At 47.9% G+C, this 20,686-nt stretch overlaps 1 protein-coding gene across 5 annotated transcripts in view; it reads left to right on the top strand.

Annotated features, from left to right (window-relative positions):
* The window catches only part of EXOC6B (exocyst complex component 6B), a 338,997-nt gene that overhangs the window by 152,681 nt on the left and 165,630 nt on the right, over positions 1–20,686 (top strand). For all 5 annotated transcript variants that reach the window (XM_064653623.1, XM_064653619.1, XM_064653620.1 and 2 more), the window contains one exon: positions 5,860–5,928. In XM_064653623.1, the coding sequence (XP_064509693.1) occupies positions 5,860–5,928 (69 nt within the window). The remainder of the gene's footprint in view (positions 1–5,859; positions 5,929–20,686) is intronic.

Consider the following 20,686-nt stretch of genomic DNA (forward strand, 5'->3'; position numbering starts at 1 on the left):
GGGAAGCCTCAAACTGGGGTTTTATGAGTGTCCAGTTGCTGCAGGAGGGTTTGCACTTCACAGTGAGCAGCTCCCCAGCCTGCCCAGTCGGTGCCAGCTCTTCCCTTTGTAGTAAACGACATCCAGAGGGCTACAAAGCTCCGCCGGATTCTTCCCGTTTTCAGCGGCTTTTCGTCTGTGCTGCTGTTGAGTCCAGCAGGACAAGCTCCACCAGCATCGTCCCTCTTTTCCTCTCGTCCCCAAAACAGGTGTCCTGTGAAGTGGTTGGGTCCAGTCGGGCTCCCTGGTGCTCCTTTGTAGGGAAGTTCTAAGGGAGGACGTCACCCCTCGGAAAAACGGCCTCTCGGCATCTTTGAGGCACAGACAAACAAATTCCAGGCAATTTTTCTCCTGGGAGAAGGAGTTTGGCGCTCAGGACACCAGCAGGTGTGAGTCATGGCCAGAATTCCTCATGTTTGGCATTCTTGGCTCTAGGAATGAGTTGCAATCCTCTGAGTGAGCGGAATAGATTCCTTACAAAGTTGTGGGAGCTGGAGCAGCGACCCCGGAGAGCTCTCTTGGCTCTGCCTGAGAAATGTCTTCCTTAGGTGCCTTCAGCCTCCACCTTTTTTTTGGGAATTATGGAAGAGACATCTTGGACACTGGGAAAACCCTCTGTGTTCCAGACAGAGCTTGTTGAGTCTCACGTGAGCCGGAGTGAGAGCACGGAGTCGGCAGGACCCTCTGGCCGATTCCAGGGTTACAGTGTCCTGGGAACCCTCCTGACTGTAGGAATACAGTCATTTCTTTCCCCAAGGTTAAGCCATGGGATAGTCAAAGGACACTGAGACCACACAGGATGGAGCAAATCTACAACAGGGACACCTTCCACTAGTCCAGGTTGCTCCAACCTGACCTTGGACACTTCCAGGGATCCAGGGGCAACCACAGCTTCTCTGCCCCACCTGGGCCAGGGCCTCCCCACCCTCACAGCCAGGAATTCCTTCCCAATATCCCATCTAACCAGTGGGAAGCCATTCCCTGTGTGCTGTCCCTCCAGGCCTTGTCCCCAGTCCCTCTCCAGCTCTCCTGGAGCCCCTTCAGGCCCTGCCAGGGGCTCTCAGCTCTCCCTGGAGCCTTCTCTTCTCCAGGGGAACCCCCCCAGCTCTCCCAGCCTGGCTCCAGAGCAGAGGGGCTCCAGCCCTGGCAGCATCTCTGGGGCCTCCTCTGGTCTTGATCCAAGAAGTCCATGTCTTATCCTGAGGACTCCAGAGCTGGAGATGCAGAACCAACACTTCTGGCAGCAGTAGAGTTTTATCCCATAAGGTGAACAGATCCTTCTTGGAATGTGTATCCCATGAACACACCCCTCCCATTGTGCTCCATGTCCTCTGCTGGAGCTGAGCCTTGGTGGATTCCATGTCATGTGTCCCACGTTCCTCAGCCCCAGCTCATCCCTGGACATCAACCCCCAGGCCCATGAGGTGGTTCCTGAATTCCTGAATTCAGGTTCTCTGGAACTGCTGCTGTTTCAGTCGGGAGGGTTTTTCAGACATATCTCTGCTTGTTTCATGTCTTCACATCAAAACCCATCAAGGTTCAGAGATTCCCATCCTTGTATCCCAAATTATCCAAAGCCAGAGCAGAGCATCCCTTAATCTGGGCCAACCTGGTGTTGGTGGCGTCACAGTCGAACATTTCCATGAAAAACTTGGCTTCCATGGGTTAAATTAATGTCAGGAATTGTTGAACCCAAAAGTTCTTGCAGAACAGAGAGAGTTTGGCTGTTTACAGAGGCTGACAGGTCTCCCCCTGCTCCCAGCTCCGGGAACGTGCCCGGCGCGAGATTCAGGAACGAGATTTGGGAAGCTGATGTTTGGTGGACTGGGAAATTTTTTGGACAAGATGAATAAATCCTTTGTTCTTGCAAATGAAAAGGCATTAAAAAAAAACGCCATAAAAAAGATTAGGGGAGATGTGAGGGGCGAAATCAGAACCGTTGTGGGGGTGGTCCAAGGTCTCGGGTCGTGGTCAGGTCTCAAAAATCAAGGATTTATTTATGTTTTTTGAACGTTGGTGCTGCAGCTTTGGCTCAGAAAATCGAGTCATTGCTGAAGGGGATGTGCTAAGTCTGAATTTTTAGGTATGTCCAAATATCGAAATATTAGTTAAAGATTGAAATCTGTAAATATTAGACATGTGAAATTGTGCAGTGTGTTAAACCAGCCAGAGAGAGAATTCCCTGGAATCACAGACTGGTTGATAGACTTGGCTATTTTGGAAAGATTTTGAATAACAGGAATGTTTCTGTAGGGCTGTGGTGTGTGTGTGTGTAAGACAATGATCTGGTTTTTTCCTTAAAAACCATATATATTTATGTCATAATTATATTGTTCCTTATCCTACACTTATATTTATACACCCTGCTTCAAATCCCAGCACGTTTTTTGAGGGGGGGGGGCTTGGCTTTATTTCCCACAAACTTTCTTGTGGTCCCGGGTTGACCTTCCACGTCCCCGTCACGCCGTTCCTCGATTAGGGATTTGAAATTGGGAACGTGAAAATCATCGGGAAATTTTTCCAGCCCTTAATGGCTCGGAACTGGGAGCTCTGGGCAGAGACAGCCCAGCAGATTTGGTTTTTTTTTTTTGGGAGCGTGTGTGGGCTTAAAAAAGTTTTCACAGAAGATCAGAAGCTGTGCAAACTCTGCAGTTGCTTTGAAAGAATCTCTCGGGGGGCAGGAGGAGGGGAGGAAACTCCAGCTTTTTTGGCAATAAACCTTTTATCGGGAATATTTCTCCGTGGGTCAGGTTCAGCTCGGCGTCCCGAATCCAAGCTGTTTGATCCCGAGTCGGAATTCGCTGGAAAGCTGGGCCTGCTTTGATGGTGAAGGGATGACAGATTCCTCTGGAGGATGGAACGGGGAGGGCCTGCTGGTGCTTCCCTGTCTGCTCCAGTGATCTCCAGGAGTTTTGCAGTCGGGGATTTGGGAGCCAGAAGCGTTTTTAAAGTGTTTGAACGACTGCAGGCCGATCGCTCTCGACGCCGGCGAGGCAAAGCTGTGTCCTGAGGAGGCCACAAACCAGCTGAAATGGGGGTTTGGGAGCTGGTTCGGGAGTTTGGAAGGCCTGGGAGGCTCCAAATGGAAAATCAAGGGCCAGGAAGGCGGGATAAAACCGGCATAGGTGGGATAAAAGTGCTGCCTCGTGTTTGCAGTTGTCAAATAAAGGGTTATAAAAGGTGAAAGGGATGTTGGTGAGGGCAGGGAGGGCTGTTCCCAGCTCTGTGCCCTCGGTTCAGCTCTGAGCAGGGAATCCTGGAATGGTTTGGGTGGGAAGGGACCTTCAAGATTATCCAATTCCACCCCCTGCCATGGACAGGGACACCTTCCACTAGCTCAGGTTGCTCCAGCCTGGCCTTGGACACTTCCAGGGATCCAGGGGCAGCCACAGTTTCTCTGAGAAATTCATTCCAGGGCCTCCCCACCCTCCCAGCCAGGAATTCCTTCCCAGTATCCCATCTAACCCTGTGTTTTGTCCATGTGAAGCCATTCCCTGTGTCCTGTCCCTCCCTGCCTTGTCCCCAGTCCCTCTCCAGCTCTCCTGGAGCCCCTTCAGGCCCTGCCAGGGGCTCTCAGCTCTCCCTGGAGCCTTCTCTTCTCCAGGGGAACCCCCCCCCCCCAGCTCTCCCAACCTTCAGGTGGGTTGTGTTGAACATCCCAGGTGAACATGGAAAGGGTCCCACAGGTGATCCCAGCCTCAGCCTTTGCTTGGAAACCTTCTTCCTTCCTGGAGAGCCAACCCTGCTCACCCAGAAAAGCTGCTGGGATGGAGTGTTTGGTGCAAGGATGGGAAAGAGAGTGCAGTGAGATGATTGAGTGGGCTCACAGCACCCCAAAAATTACTTCTCTTTGCTGCCTTGTTCCCAGCGAGCCTCCTGCTTCCCTTCCCTGCACTGATGGCTTGGGAATGACAGGTTTTTTTGGGATCTGGATGTGATGCTGATGATGCAGGATTGGTTATTCCCACGTCTGTAGCTTCACTTTCTGTCTCTATATCTTTCTTTTTGGGAATTGGAACCACCTGCTTTAGTGGAAGGTGTCCCTGCCCATGGCAGGAGGGTGGAATGTGATGATCCTGAAGTTCCTTTCCAACCCAAACCAGTCTCTGCTCCATCATTTCCACTCCCACCGAGAAGCTCCGCGTGGCCGAGCCCTGAGTTCCTTTGCATGGAGGAGATTCTTTACCACCAGTTCCACGTTATCCAGGAGCTTCTTTCCCAAAATCCCCCGTTTTCCCTTCCCAGCCCATCCCTTTGCCCTCCCTGCTGGCTGAGCCGAGCGGGACCCTCGCCCCGGGCGTGAGGTTGGCAAACCTTCCTTCACCCCGAAACTCCTCTTTTCTTCATCCCACCTCCTTCCCAGCCCAAAGGCCTCAGAAGCACAATTAAAAATATAGAAAATAAACATGTTTCCAAAGGCCTGTCCACTGGGCCCTTTCATCTTTTCTCCCCCTTTTCTTTTTTTTTTATTCCCCCACCACATGTCAACAGAACACGCCCCTGCTCTCCGGATTTTCGGGGAGAAGAGGACGGTTCCTTCGGCTTTCAGGCCCGGCCAACAAGTTTTAATTCCGTGTTCCCTCCAACATCTCCAAAGGACAAGAGCCTCTTGTATGCAAATTTCCCCCTCTGATCTTTCCTTTCCCTCCCTTCCCTTCCCTCCCTCCATCCCAAGCCCTGGAAAAATCTCTTCCTCGTCCCCGCTCACGACTCGGGCGTGTTGTTGAAAGGTGGTGGAGCCTTTGCGGCGCCTCTTCCCTGAGCACACACACACACACACACAAAAAAAAAGCAAAATAAAATAACAGTTCCAGCTTTATTTTAAAACAAATCAAACTGGGAATCTAAAGAATAAGTTGGGTTTGGTTTGTTTGATCCCCTTTTGTTGCGTAAGGACTCGTGCCGGGACGTCAGGACCGATGTTTGAGCCCCTGGTTAAAATAAATCTGCTGCAGGGGGGTTGGAAATGGGGCAAAATCAGCATTTAAAGGACATTTTCCCGCTTTAAAACCTTGAAAAAAATTAAAAAAATTGAGATGAAATCAGATATAATCTCATATAACAATCATATATTAGCAACTTGGTTATTGTACCTGAAATCCCTCTGTTGAACCTGCTTGTGTTGGAGTTACTCTCACCTATATTTGATATTTTGCAGTGACATTTATATATTATATAATAATACATATTCTATAATTTTTTTTAGACTTGTACTTACCTAAATCTGATTTTTTAAAATATATTTTTAGACTTGCACTTACCTAAATGTGATTTTTTTAAAATATTTTTTAGACTTGCACTTACCTAAATGTGATTTTTTTTAAAATATTTTTTTAGACTTGCACTTACCTAAATCTGATTTTTTTAAAATATTTTTTAGACTTGCACTTACCTAAATGTGATTATTTTTAAATATTTTTTTAGACTTGCACTTACCTAAATCTGATTTTTTTAAAATATTTTTTTAGACTTGCACTTACCTAAATGTGATTATTTTTAATATTTTTTTAGACTTGCACTTGCCTAAATCTGATTTTTTTAAAAATATTTTTTTAGACTTGCACTAACCTAAATGTGATTTTTTTTTTTAGAATGACATTTATATATTATTTTTTTGAAGAGCTGCACCTACCCAGACATGATTTTTTCCCAAGTGTCATTTATTCCTAATTGATTATTCTTCAGCCTTGCACTTTTACCTATACAGAATTTTTTTTGCAGTTGCACTTTAGATGTGATTTTTTGGGGGGGAGGTACCACTTTCCTGTACTTATTCCACATATTCCACATATTTCACACCCGTCTCCTGCCGTTTTCCAGGTGCCTGGAGCCCAAGATTTGGTGGATTTCTCCCCAGTTTATCGCTGCCTGCACATCTATTCTGTCCTGGTGAGTGACCCAGGGGGTGATTTATTTATATTTATTTATATTTATTTATATATTTATTTATATTTATTTATATATTTATTTATATATTTATATTTATATTTATATTTATATTTATTTTTATTTTTATATTTATTTATATTTATTTATTTATTTATATTTATTTATTTATATTTATTTATAATTTCTGCCTCAAAAGTGCATTCCCTGAAGTAGAAAATAGCCCAGGGATGGATGGATTTGGGTTCACGCAGAGCTCGGAAATATAAAGGGATGTTTCCTCCAATTATCACAAATTCTGAGTTTTTAATGTATATATTTCTTAGTTTCCACCAAGATTTTCACCTTTGCCCACGGTATCTTCTTTATTTAGTGAGAACAGAAGAGTTTTGGGCAGGAATTGGTTGGATTTTATGATTTTTTTATTTATTTTTCCTCCAAAAATTCATCTTTGTCCACAGTGTGTTCATTATTCTGTGCAAATAGAGGAGTTTTGGACAGGAATTGGTTGGATTTTATGATTTTTTGATATATTTTTCCTCCAAGAGTTCTCCTTTGTCCACAGAATCTTCATTATTCCGTGCAAGTGGAGGAGTTTTGGGGAGAAATTAGTTTGATTTTATGGTTTTTGACATATTTTTCCTCCAAGAGTTCTTCTTTAGCCACAGTATATTCTTAATTTGTTGGAAATAGAGGAGTTTTGGACAGGAATTGGTTGGATTTTATGATTTTTTGACATATTTTTCCTCCAAGAGTTCTCCTTTGTCCACAGTACCTTAATTTTTCAGTGAAATAGAGGAGTTTTGGGCAGGAATTGGTTGGATTTTATGATTCTATCACATATTTTTCCTCCAAGAGTTCTCCTTTGTCCACAGTATCTTAATTTTTCAATGAAATAGAGGAGTTTTGGGGAGGAATTGGTTGGATTTTATGATTTTTTGACATATTTTTCCTCCAAAAATTCATCTTTGACCACAGTACATTGATTATTCCGTGCAAATGGAGGAGTTTTGGGGCAGGAATTGGTTTGCAATGAACTATTTGCTGCTCTACAAGAACTTTTTCTGCCCTTCAAACACCGTTTGCCGGGAGCAGATTTGCTGCCAAATCCCACCAAATCCGCATTTGACTGGAGCACTCCCACATCCCTGATGGAAAAACGGGATCCAACTGGAACTATTCTATGTCAGGGCTCATTTTTTGGCTGCAAATTGTCCCCCTGAGCTGTGTCAGTCCTGGAGAATTTTTAGGAGATCTCCTGTGTTTGAGCTGTTCTTTCTCCTGGGAGTTACGAGCACGTAAGGCATTAATTTGTTCATTGTTAATTTATCAGGAGCTCAGATAAGCTTCTGATAAATAAATATCAAATTAAATTGTTTTATTTTTATTATGAAATTATTTTAATTTTATATTAATATTAAATTAAATTATTTAATTAATAATAAAAGCTCCCTTCGGAGCTCACCCTCCGACTGGTAATTCCCAAGGTGCCTCCTCCAAGCTTTGCATCCACCAACCCAACCAACCTGTGGGGTCTGCATCCATTTTTTTAAGGAGCTTGGGAGCTGTTGGAGGGCTCTTCTCCTGTGGTTGGACATTCCAGAGCCCAGGCAGCACATGAAAGGAACGCTCCGTTCCCAACTTTCCTCCCTTTCCAAGCCAGGCTCGAGAGGGAATTGTTTTTAAGGCCCTTCCAAAGTTTCTCCAGCAGGAATTTTGCTGAAGGAGAAGAATTGTCCTAAAACCCCAGTTATATAAGACCTCTTTCTGTGCCCTCAGCTGTTAATAATTATGCCATTTGGCTCCTTTGCCGGGATATTTTATCGGGATGAAGGAATTGCCCTCCCCGAAATTGCGTCGCCGTGTTTAGGTTGGACAAAACCCTCCTCCTCGGTTCCTTTGCTAATTGGAGATTACAAACTGCTCCGAGGGGTTTCGTGGCTTTCCAAGGGTCACTTTATTTGGGAAAACTTCAGGGGAAAATATGGATGATGAAAATAGGATATTAGGGATAATACTGGAGCAGCTCACGGGCCTCGGCGCGGATTTAATGGTGCCTTTGGACCTGAAGGTGGGATGAGGAGGAGGATGGAGGGATTCTGGTGGTGGCTGGAGCAGTTTGGCACATTCCAAATGGGTTTTGTTTCTACATTTGAGGGGTTTTTTTTGTTGTCTTGTTGCTTTGCTTTTTAATCTGAAATATCAGTCGATCCCCCAGAATATATCAGGGAAATGCTGCTGTTCCAGGGCAGGTTTCATGGCCGGATCCGTGGGATGGATCTGGGTGGGATTGTCTTCTGCTGGAGGTGGGAATAGTGCAGGAGACTTGGGATGGTCACTCCACATCTCCCTGACAGGAGGGTGGGGCCTGGTGAGACCAGTCACTTCTCCCAAAAAAACGAGGGATGGGATGAGAGGAAACGGCCTCAAGTTGTGCCAGGGGAGGTTTAGGTTGGATACTGGGAAAATTTTTTCCATGGGAAGGGTTGTCCAGCCCTGGCACAGCTGCCCAGGGCAGTGGTGGATCTCCATCTCTGGAGGGATTTAAAATCCCTGTGGATGTGGCACTTGGGGACATGGGTCAGGGGTGGCCTTGGCAGTGCTGGAGTTGGACTCAGTCTCTGAGGTCTTTTCCACCAGAAACGGTTCCATGGGGAGGTTAAACCTGGAGCAGGGGTTCCATGCCAGCAGGTCAGTGTCCTCTGTCCCCATCCTGAGCTGAGATCACTCAGTCCTCCCATTCCTCCTTCTCTATTTCCACCAAAACCCCCGATAAGGCCAAAAACCCCCGGGCAGAAGCCGCGTTAGTGAGACGGGAGCACCAGAAAAAGGTTCCCGAGGCTCCCGAGAAGAAAACTGCCCTTTTCCTGACCCGTGATCGAATCCTGCCCCGGCTTTCCAGGCCCAACTTGGGCTGAACAATGTCAGGGATCCTGCAAGCATCGAAGGGAAACGGCCACATCAGTGTCAGACGGAAGGATCATAATGTAATAGTTACCAAAAAATCCCAATATTTGTCATTTACAATGGCGTTATCTCGGCGCTCGGCCCGCAGTTAAAAAGGCCCAACGTTGAATAAACATCGGGATATTTATTATTTTTAGTGAAATCGACCTTCCAGTCACCTCGGTTTTATGGCCGCGCTGCTTATAAATTCCCAAAGGATTATTTGAAAAATCCTACTCATATCTGGCAGCCTTATCAGCAGGGCAGGAGTTCACATATTGTACCGGGAGGTCACCCTCCGGTCATGGTCTTCCAGAGGGGGCCAGGCACCTGTAAATCCTTCCTTCAGCAACCAAGGCGAAGTACAATATCAAACAGGCAGGGAGACTTTTCCAGGAAACGCTGAACTTTCTCAGGAAGGGCAGAGGAGGGGGAAAGAAAGTGAAGGAAGGTCGGCCGGGGGTTAATTGAGAGTTGGACCTTGGCGTGGTGGCGGCTCCGGGCAGGACAAGCTCTGCTGGGATTCTTTATGGGACTATTCATCCCGATTCCTTTTCCCTGAGAAACGGGCTGGCGGTGCCTCGAGGAAGAAATGGGCGTAGGGGAGGCTTTGGGTGTCTGGAGATACGGAGCAGAACAGCCCAGGAGAGCAACTGGGGGTTGTTTCACTTGGGTTGTCCCTGGGTGCAGCTCCTGCTTTGCTCAGGTGGTTTGGGTTTGTGTCCCTGGAACAAACCAAAACATCCTAAAGTTGGATTTGTGTTATTTCTCTTGGGTTCTGTGTGTGTGCAACTCCTGCTTTGCTCAGGTGACTTGGGTTTGTGTCCCTGGAACAAAAGAAACCATCCCAGGAATGTGTATTGTTTCATTTGGGTTCTCTGTGTGTGCAACTCCTGCTTTGCTCAGGTGACTTGGGTTTATGTCCCTGGAACAAAACAAACCATCCCAGGAATGGATTTGTGTGTTGTTTCAGTTGGGTTCTCTGTGTCTGCAACTCCTGCTTTGCTCAGGTGACTTGGGTTTGTGTCCCTACAACTGCCTGGAACAAACCAAAACATCCCCAAAGTGGATTTATGTGTTATTTCACTTGGGTTCTCTGTGTGTGCAACTCCTGCTTTGCTCAGGTGACTTGAGTTTGTGTCCATACAACTGCCTGGAACAACCCAAAATATCCCAAAAGTGGATTTGTGTGTTATTTCACTTTGGTTATCCCTGTGTGCAGCTCCTGCTTTGCTCAGGTGACTTGGGTTTATTTTCCTGGAACAAAACAAACCATCCCAGGAATGGATTTGTGTGTTGTTTCAGTTGGGTTCTCTGTGTCTGCAACTCCTTCTTTGCTCAGGTGATTTGGGTTTGTGTCCCTACAACTACCTGGAACAACCCAAAACATCCCCAAAGTGGATTTGTGTTATTTCACTTGGGTTCTGTGTGTGTGCAGCTCCTGCTTTGCTCAGGTGATTTGGGTTTGTGTCCCTACAACTGCCTGGAACAACCCAAAACATCCCCAAAGTGGATTTGTGTGTTATTTCACTTGGGTTATCCCTGTGTGCAACTCCTGCTTTGCTCAGAGGATTTGGGTTTATGTCCCTGGAACAAAACAAGACATCCCAGGAGAGGATTTGTGTATTATTTCACTTGGGTTCTCTGTGTGTGTGCAGCTCCTGCTTTGCTCAGATGATTTGGGATTATGTCCCTACAACTGCCTGGAACAAACCAAAGTATCCTAAGAGTGGATTTGTGTATTGTTTCATTTGGGTTCTCTGTAACTCCTGCTTTGCTCAGATGATTTGGTTTTATGGCCCTGGAACAAAACAAGACATCCCAAAAGTGGATTTGTGTGTTGTTTCACTTGGGTTCTGTGTGTGTGCAACTCCTGCTTTGCCCAAATGACTTGAGTTTGTGTCCATACAACTGCCTGGACCAAAACAGAACATCCCAAGAATTGTTTTGTGTGTTATTTCTCTTGGGTTATCTGTGTCTGCAACTCCTGCATTACTCAGATGATTTGGGTTTATGTCCCTGGAACAAACCAAAGTATCCTAATAGTGCATTTGTGTATTGTTTCAGTTGGGTTCTTCCTGTGTTCAGCTTCTGCATTACTCAGATGATTTGGGTTTGTGTCCCTGGAAGAAACCAAAACATCCTAAAAGTGGATTTGTGTGTTATTTCACTTGGGTTCTCTGTGTCTGCAACTCCTGCTTTGCCCAAATGACTTGAGTTTGTGTCCATACAACTGCCTGGACCAAAACAGAACATCCCAAGAATTGTTTTGTGTGTTATTTCTCTTGGGTTATCCCTGTGTGCAACTACTGCATTACTCAGATGATTTGGGTTTGTGTCCCTGGAACAATCCAGAACATCCTAAAAGTGGATTTGTGTGTTATTTCACTTGGATTCTCTGTGTCTGCAACTCCTGCTTTGCTCACATGATTTGGGATTATGTCTCTAGAACTGCCTGGACCAAAACAGAACATCCCAAGAATTGATTTGTGTGTTATTTCACTTTGGGTTATCCCTGTGTCTGCAACTCCTGCATTACTCAGGTCATTTGGGTTTGTGTCCCTGGAACAAACCAAACCATTCCAGGAATGGATTTGTGTGTTATTTCTCTTGGGTTCTGTGTGTGTGCAACTCCTGCATTACTCAGATGATTTGGGTTTATGTCTCTGGAACAAAACAAACCATCTCAGGAATGGATTTGTGTGTTGCTTCAGTTGGGTTATCCCTGTGTGCAACTCCTGCTTTGCTCAGATGATTTGGGTTTATATCTCTGGAACAAAACAAAAACATCCTAAAATTGGATTTGTGTCTTATTTCACTTGGGTTCTCTCTGTGTGCAACTCCTGCTTTGCTCAGATGATTCTATGATTTGGGGTTTATGTCCCTGGAACAAAACAAGAGATCCCAGGAATGGATTTTTTTATTCTTTCACTTGGGTTCTGTGTGTGGGCAACTCCTGCTTTTCTCAGGTGATTCCATGATTTGGGTTTATGTCCCTGAAGCAAAACAAGACATCTCAGGAGAGGGTTTGTGTGTTATTTCACTTGGGTTCTGTGTGTGGGCAATGATTCCATGATTTGGGTTTGTGCCCCTAAAACTACCTGGGACGACAAGTGCTCTCCCTGCCCTTGGTTTCTGCCTGCAGCAAATCCCCTCTGAATTGCAGGGAAAAGGGCTTTTCAGATGCCAGGTTGGAACCACTGAACAACCTCAGTGTCTTGGTGGGAATCCTCAACACTGTGCTATCCTCTTCCTAGGAAAATTTGAAAAAGAGGAGCTGGAAAGAGGGATGTGGTGATTCTGCAGGTGTCAGGAGCATCACATTGAGGTGGAAGTGTCCAAGGCCAGGTTGGATGGGCCTTGGAGCAACCTGGGCTACTGGAAGGTGTCCCTGCCCATGGCAGGAGGTGGCACTGGATGAGCTTTAAGTCCTTCCCAACCCAAATCTGGGAAGCTCTGACAGCTTTAAGGGGAAGGGGGGGGGACTGGCAGCAAACCCAGGACACGTAAATCTTGGGGTCCCTCCTTGGTCAGTTAGATGAGGTCTAGTCTAGTTTTAGCTGATCCTACCCACTAAACCCGGCTTAGTTTCGGCTCAGCAGCCCTGTGCTATTTGAGGACATCCACCTGCAGCGTGGTCGTGCTGCTGGGCTGGTGGTACCAGCCCTGTTTGCTCCCCGAGAGGGGAGTTTGTTGAAAATGGCAATATTTTGATATAAAGAAGAAACCCGAGCGCCGCAGCGAGAGCGACTCCGCCATCGCCGGCTTTATCTTTTATGTTGGCTCTGACCAAAAGTCTGTGGAACTGCTCCGGTTTTTGCTTTGATGGATCTCCAAAATAAATGAGGAAAGGTGAGGTTTTGGGCCAGATGGTTTATCTGCTGGAGCATCTCAACAGCTGTTTGGGCGCCTTGGATTTCGAGGCCAAGGCGTGGAATTGCTTTTGCTTTTACATAACACGAAATGAAAAGCAAGTTTTTTTTTTATTTTTTTTTTTTTGTTTCATGTTTCCCGTAAAGCTGCAGCGAGGCAGAAAGCAAAAGAGTGAAGGGAGAGCAGAAAGGAATTAAAAAAAAGCCAAAAAATAAAGATGGCGTGGGCTGAACAATGTTCTGTGCAGAGGGTGCTCCCAAAAAGTTGTCTCGGAGGTGATTTAAGTCGCTTAAACTCCTTCTGCAGCCAGTTCTGGTGCCTGTTAAGTGCTCTTTTGGGGTTTGCTGTGGCGTGGTGGGTTTTTTTAGCTTTATGCTAATTGGTTACCAATTACTTTGAGGTTCTTAACATGTTCATGAAGACACTGGTATTGGCACTCCCAGCTCTTTGATCCGAGCTACAAAGGGGTCATTTTAGGGTAAAGAACAAGTGTCCAAAAAAAAAAAAAAAAGAAAGAAAGAAAAAAAGAGCAGATTCTGATGTAAATATAGGCTTAAAACTGGAGCTGCTGGAGTATTCCTGGAGAATCCCAGAGCTGGATAATTTAGATAAATAGCAGTTGACAGGGATTTGCTATAAATTTGTCGTATCTCCCCACTGACATTTTTATCTTTACCCCAAACCTCTGTAACCCTGGAGCTGCTTTGATGCACAAAATACATTCAAAAGGTAAAAAAAAGAGTACAATAAGTAATAACACCCCCCCACTTTACTAAAAACAATCAATGCAGAAATATCTTTAGGCTTTTGCACTAAAATAGGGGCAGTGTGGGTGATCTGTGTCCGCTTGGAACGTTTTTCCTGACGTATTTCAGGGAAGAAAACGGGTTTTCTGCCTCTTAGTGAGGAGCCAGCACAGCCTTGGGAGGAGAAACGAGGCTTTCTTTTGGTATATCACTGGAATTGCTACATTCTGGTGCCCAGGGACTCAAGGTGAAGTGCTGGAATCAGCCCTTGGATGGCCGAGCCGGATTCCATTTGAGGTGGGAGATGCCGCGAATCCGGCGGCGGCTCCTCGTCGTTCTCCTCCCAGCCCTCGGCTTAAATCCTCCTCTTTGTTTGGATCCCTCTCAGGAGTGTGCTGGTGGTTGTGTTGCCTCCTTGAATCCTCCTTTTTGTGCCTTTGTGGGGTGAGGATTTGGCAGGAGGGGCGTCCCTCAGCTGCTCGGCCGCGGTGCCCGGGACGCTCCTTCCCCCTTCCCGCCTCTCCAGCATCCCACCAAAAATATTTGTTCTTTGCTGAGGGGGGCAAAACAACCCGAGTTCTCCTTTCATGGGATTAGAGAGGCTCTTACAGGAACCACAGTTCAAACAAGAAGAGCTACCCAGCCCTCGCTTTCAGGTGAAATCGTCCCTTTTTTTTTTAATCTCTTTGCAACCCACTGGTTGTTCCTTTTATTTGATACCGAAACACAAACCCCCTCCGTGGAAAGTCTGTGGTTCTCTTCTGTTTTGGAGCTCAGGGTTGTAAAGTTTTCCCTCGGTGTCCTTGGGAACTTGAAAAGCTTTTTTTTTTTTAACTTTTTTTAAAGGGGTGTGTGGGGTGGGGTGGGGGGGGTGGAAGTGGAAAAAATTCCCTTTCTGGAAGTCTCTGGGTAACTCCTTGTCCATCTCAGACACTTTGCAGATTGTCCCATCGCCGTGTCCTGGCATATCTCACTGTCTGCTGACTTGGCTGCCCCAGTGGTGCCTGGTGGAGTGAGATAGCTGTAAACACAGCTCTGAGATCATAGGGAAAGGCTGGGGGTGAGACACTTTGTGCACTGCATTGATAAGGACACAGGAAAAGCCATTAGAGCGGGCTGGTGTCAGTGACCTGTGATAACCACCCCGTCCTACGTGCTAATGGAGCCCCGGCCCGGGCTCCGTCTGCGGTGGCGAGAGATTGAACTTTTGTCATTGTCATCTCGCTCTTTTAACCCCCTGACCCTTCTTACCCCGGGAGAAAACCACTTGGCTGCCATCAAAGAAGCAGCAAAGGAATCAGTGTTCGCTCGAAGCCGGCGAGATAGGATCGCAGGCGGCCTCCAGGCTTAAAATGTTCGGCTCGGGAAAACAGGCATGGAAAGGGGGAGGGGGGAAAAAAAAAAACCCAGAAGCCCAGGGAGGTTTTACTACAATGGCCTGGACGCAGACTTCTTGTCACCTGAGGTTGGGAACAGAACTGAGCTTTCCCAGGATTTACAGAGCTCTGCACAGTCCCTGCAAATGTCCTGGTGGTTGACATTTAAGGCTGATTTTATCCCGGCTCGCTCAATCCCTGTTAGCCCTGACCAGGGAAGATGTAATGTGTCTGTTGAGTGTTTTATGGGATTATTCCGTATGGAAGGGAGCTCAGGGGTTTCTGGTCCAACCTCCTGCTGAATTGGCTTTAGACTGAACGTAGGTTTAGGTGGGATATTGGGAAGGAATTCTCCCCTGTGAGGGTGGGGAGGCACTGGAATGGATTTTTCCAGAGAAGCTGTGGCTGCCCCTGGATCCCTGGAAGTGTCCAAGGCCAGGTTGGATGGGGCTTGGAGCAACCTGGGCTAGTGGAAGGTGTCCCTGCCCATGGCTGGGGGATGGAATGAGATGGGCTTTAATGTCCCCTGCAATCCAACCATTCTGGGATTCCATGGAAGCAGGGGGCAGTTCTGGGATCAGACCAGGACCTGGTGTTGAAAACCTTCAAGGACCAAGACTGTAAAACCTCCCAGGGCAGCTCATCCTGCTCTGTGCCCTCCTGGCAGGTGTGAAAGGTGCTTGTCAGGTCCCCTTGGAGCAATTCCTGCTCCAGACTGAACCAGCTCCATCAGCCCCAGCTCCGCCGCCTCGGTGGCCTCCGGTGAACTCGCTCCGGTTTGCCGGTGTCTCTTCTGAATTTGGGAGGCCCCAAATTGGATGCAGGGTAGGGATGCAGCCCTGAGGAGCGCTGGGGAGGGGGGGATAATCGCTGCCCTGCATCTGCTGGCTCTGCTCCTGCTCACACAGCCCGGGAGGCTGCCAGGGCAGGCGGTTGGCGCGGGCTCAGCTCCTCCCTGCCAAGGCTCTTGGTCCTTCTCCACGGAGCTGCTCCCCGGGCAGGCCGTCCCCACGCGGGGTTGGGAAGAGGTTCTTCCTTCCCAGGTGCAAGACTTGGCTTTTCTCCTTAGTTTGTTTTCATCAGGATCCCGTCAGACTGTTGGAACCCTCTGGGTAGTGGCCCTGCCCCTCCCTGAGTGTGTCCCCTGTGCTGAGGCCGCACCTCAAATCCTGGGGGCAGTTTTGGGTCCCTCACAATAAGACGGACATGGAGGGGCTGGAGCGTGTCCAGGGAAGGGAACGGAGCTGGGGAAGGGGCTGGAGCAGCAGGAGCAGCTGAGGGAGCTGGGGGGGCTCAGCCTGGAGAAAAGGAGGCTCAGGGGGGACTTTCTGGCTTTGCAAGTCCCTGACAGGAGGGGGGAGCCGGTGGGGGGGGTGTCAGGTTTTTTTTCCCAAAAAAACAAGCAGCAGGACAAGAGGAAACAGCCTCAGGTTGCACCAGGAGAAGTTTAGGTTGGATATTGAGGAAAAATCCTTCCTGGAAAGGTTTTTCCATCCCTGGCCCAGCTGCCCAGGGCAGTGGTGGATCCCCATCCCTGGGGGGATTTCAAATCCCTGTGGATGTGGCCCTTGGGGACAGGGGTCAGTGGTGGCCTTGGCAGTGCTGGGGGGATGGTTGAACTCGATGATCTTCAGGGTCTTTTCCAGCCTTAAGGATTCCATGAGTCTGTGGTTTTCCCCCGGTTTGGTGTCACCAGCAGAGCCCATGAGAAGCTCTGTTGCCTCCTCCAAGCCACTGATCCAGATGTTAAACAGGACACGTCCCAGGACAGACCCCCTTGTGGTTCCCACTTGTTCCCAGCTCCTTTTAGGGTACAACTCGTTCATTCCAACCCTCTGGACCTGACCACCCCACTAATTATTTACCCATCCAGCTGATCCCTCATCCAGAGACGAGACATCCAGATTTAGCAACTGTGGAAAAGCCTGTTAAATCCTGGCTGAAGTCTGTGCCACCTGATGCTTTTCCTTCATCCATAAATCCTGTTGTGCCATCAGATCCGGGCAAATTGTCTCCAGCTGTGCTGGTTGTCTCCAATCCCCTTCTCCTCCATTTTCCTGGGAATGTGTCCCAGGGGGACTCAGTTCATGACTTCCCAGGGGCTGGAGTGAGGTCGGAAGGGCTGTAGTTCCTCAGGTCATTTTTTTCAGCCTTTGTTGCAACATTGAACTTTTCCCACTTATTTTTTTCTGTCATTTTTTTTTTTAAATGGAATTTTAACCCCTGTGGGGCTGTTGGATCTGTGGGTCTCCCCAGATCATCAGGACTGGGAGATGTTCACCCTGTGTGGTGCAGAATCAGGGGGCAGCTGGAGGACCCGGAATTCCAGCGCCACTGTTGGTGTGGGAAGGCTCTTCCCAAGATTTGCTCCATTTCCGGGTGCTGAGGCTTGGGAAGGTCCCGGGAATGTTTGGAAAACCCCACAGAACTTCGGGGTGGGGTCCAGAAGTGGTGATATCTCAAAAATAACAAGTGATAGAGGTGGAAGTGAGCGGATCTGTGAGGAATTTCCCTGAAGAGTTTGGAGTTTTCCGAGGGGAATTTCAAACAAGCATTCCCAGCATTCCCACTCTTTTCTCATCCTCTGCTTATGGATTCGTGAGAGAATCATGGGATGGTTTGAGTTGGAAGGGGCCTTAAAGGTCATCTAATTCCACCTAATTAGAGACACCTAATTAAGAGTGGCACAGACTCAGGGAGGACTTTGGTCCAAGCCTCTAATAAATTGGCCAAATTTGAAGTTCTATTTGGGATTTCAGGGCCATATCCAGATAAATTTTGAGCATTTCAAGGGTTGGAGACTGTCCAGCCTCTCTGGGTCCCTACTCCAGTGTTTGACCTCCCATGCTGTAATTTTTTCCCCGTTTTATTTATTTGAATTTCTCTTTTTTTGCATTATTTCTCTCGTTTTTCTTTTTGGTGGCCTTGAACGTGTAGCAAACCAGCAGCTCTTTCACATCCCACTTTTAAACCCAATTCTATCACAACTGCCACGGGGCTGATGCTGATATTCAATGTTTAGGACTTATTTTTGCACCTAAAAATGAAGACATTTATATTAAATTTAAATTAGATGGCCCTTAGTGCAGGTTCATGGTGGCATTTAAAAGATATTAGAGTATAAAACTAGTCCCAGATTTGACCCTGGTGAAGCAGTTCCAGTTTTTCCTGATTATCCCCAGAACTGGAAGGAGAGGAACCCTCTTAGAAGTGAAGAGTCTTGGCCTTAGAGGGATTATCTCCGGGCTCCAGCTGTGGAAATCATGGAAAAATAAAAGGGATAAGATGTGGATGGAAGGGAAGTTGTGAGAATATTCTGTCCCTGTCTTACCTTGTGTTGTGACCCTGGGCTTTAAAGTGGAGGATGTGTAAGAGGGGGACTCTAAAGAGTGCAGGAACAAGAGGCTTTGGAATCACAGAATCATGGAATTGTTGAGGTTGGAAAAGACCTTTAAGATCATTGAGTCCAGCACTGCCAAGGCCACCACTGACTCATGTCCCCAAGTGCCACATCCACAGGGATTTTAAATCCCTCCAGGGATGGGACTCCACCACTGCCCTGGGCAGCTGTGCCAGGGATGGAAAAACCTTTCCAGGAGGAATTTTTCCCCAATATCCAACCTGAATTTCTCCTGGTGCAACCTGAGGCTGTTTCTTCTTGTCCTGCTGCTTGTTTTTTTGGGAAAAGAACCTGACCCCCTCCCAGCTCCCCCCTCCTGTCAGGGAGTTGCAGAGCCAGAAGGTCCCCCCTGAGCCTCCTTTTCTCCAGGCTGAGCCCCCCACCCCCCCAGAAGATCCACAAGCTCTCTTTAGGAATCTGTGTTAGATCCCCAAATCTCTGTATTTTATGGATGAATTACCCCGTGGGAATCATCACTTGCTGACCAGAAACTCCACATTCGATTTTATTTTCTGGGAGTGTGTTTGTTGGGGGGGGAGGAGGGGGCTGGAAAATCCCAACCCACCACGTTTTCCTCATCCCCGAGAGCGGGTTGGTGCCCAGCTGCCGGTTCCTGTTTTCCTGTAGGTTGTTTCTCATCCTAAAGGCCTATAAGCACTGGAAGCTGGGAAATGATTTCCATCCTGTTTTCCATAAATCCCTTCTTTTACGAAGGGGTCTCGAGTCGAGGCTGGACATTAATTCTCGACGTGTTTACAAATATTTTGCTCAGGAAAAGGCCGAGCAAACGTCCAGGACGGGCTTCTGACGCATATTCCCCCCTGTTTCAGTCCTTTGTTCAGGAAAATGTGGAAACGGGGCAGTTGTTGCACGGGGAACAAACGCTGCCCTCGCATTCCAGGAGCCTCTCGCTGCTGCGGCGGAGCGGTGGGAGGATGAGAAGCTCCCAAAATCCACAAAGAAAAAAAAAAAGGTGGTTTCAGGGTCGTATTTTATGGGAGGTGAGGGAAAATAATCGCTGTGCACAAAGGCAGGGGTGTGTGCAACACGTTCCCGAGGGGGGGAGCGTTGCCCTCAGAGGGGTTTTTCCTTGGCTCTGCTCTCCTGGATCCCTCGGCACGAGGGGTTTGGCTGCGGAGGAAGGTGTCTCGTCTCTGTTATGGTTTGGAGCTGGAGGTCTGGGTGACTTATGATCTCCTAGTTTCTCCTTCTTGTGGAAGCTTAATCATCTCCTCACAGACACCCAGCAAGCCACAAGAGCTGTTTTGGGGGAGCAGGGGTTTGTCTTTTTTTGCCTTTAAATCTTCTCTCCTGACTTTGCAAACCTCCGGCTTTGTCTTGCCCCGGCCGTGGCTGTTGCGTGGCGTTGGAACGCCGTGAAATCCTTCAGGATAAAAACTTGTTAGGAGAAAACAGAGCCTGAAAAGCTGCTCCTGTTCCAGCTTGTAATGGTTTCAAGTATTAACCAAAGGACATGGGTGGATCTGTGTGGCAAACTCTGCGTTTAGTGGATGCCACAGGACGTGTTTTCTACCGGTGCTGGATGGGAAGGTTCATCATGTTTTTGTCTGTAGACTCTGGAGGTGTTCCAGGCCAGGGAGAAACCTGGGCTAGTGGAAGATGCCCCTGCCCATGGCAGGGGGTGGAACTGGGTGATCTTCAAGGTTCCTTCCAACCCAGCCATTCCATGATTACACGGGTGCACGTTATATTTTGTTGCTCCCTAGAGAAGGTGGTGTTGTCTCCTTCTCCACAGAATCACAGGCAAAGGTTGGAAGGAACCTCTGGAGCTCACCTTGTCCAGCTCCCCACAGAGCAGGCTCAGCTGCAGTGGGATTGTTCAGGTCCATGTCCCGGTGGGATGGAGCTCCCCAGGTTCTCTGGGCAGCCTTTTCCAGTGTTGGATCACCCTCATGGTGAGAAGGTGTTCCGTGGAAATTCCCGTGTTTCAGTTTGTCCTGTTACCAGGCACCACTGAGAGGAGCCTGGCTCTGCCTTCTTGGTTTCCCCCAGTGAGTGTTTGAACACATTGAGAAGGTCCCTCAGGGCCTTTTCTCCTCCAGGCCGAGCAGCCCCAAATCCTCCTGCCATATACCATGTTCTCCCATCCCTGAATCCCTGAATATCCTTGTGGCCCTCCTCTGGGCATTGCCTGTTGTGGTGGTGACCCCAGACCCGGATCCAGGGCTGAGCAGAAGGAAAGGATCCCCTCCCTCATCCTGCTCATGGTGTCTCCCACAACCCTCAGGTCCTTTCCTGCTTTCCCAGGCCGTTCCTCCCCAGGGGCAGAATTTGGGCATTCCTTGAACTTCATGAGGCTCCCATTTCTCCATCCTGCCCAGGTCCCTCGGAATGGCAGAACCATCAGGTGTGGGGGGACCACGTGGGAACCGTTTCTCCCCGTGGCCTGCACTGGGTTG

The sequence above is a fragment of the Pseudopipra pipra genome, chromosome 4 (genome assembly GCF_036250125.1).
Source record: "Pseudopipra pipra isolate bDixPip1 chromosome 4, bDixPip1.hap1, whole genome shotgun sequence".
NCBI classification, from domain to species: Eukaryota; Metazoa; Chordata; class Aves; order Passeriformes; family Pipridae; genus Pseudopipra; species Pseudopipra pipra.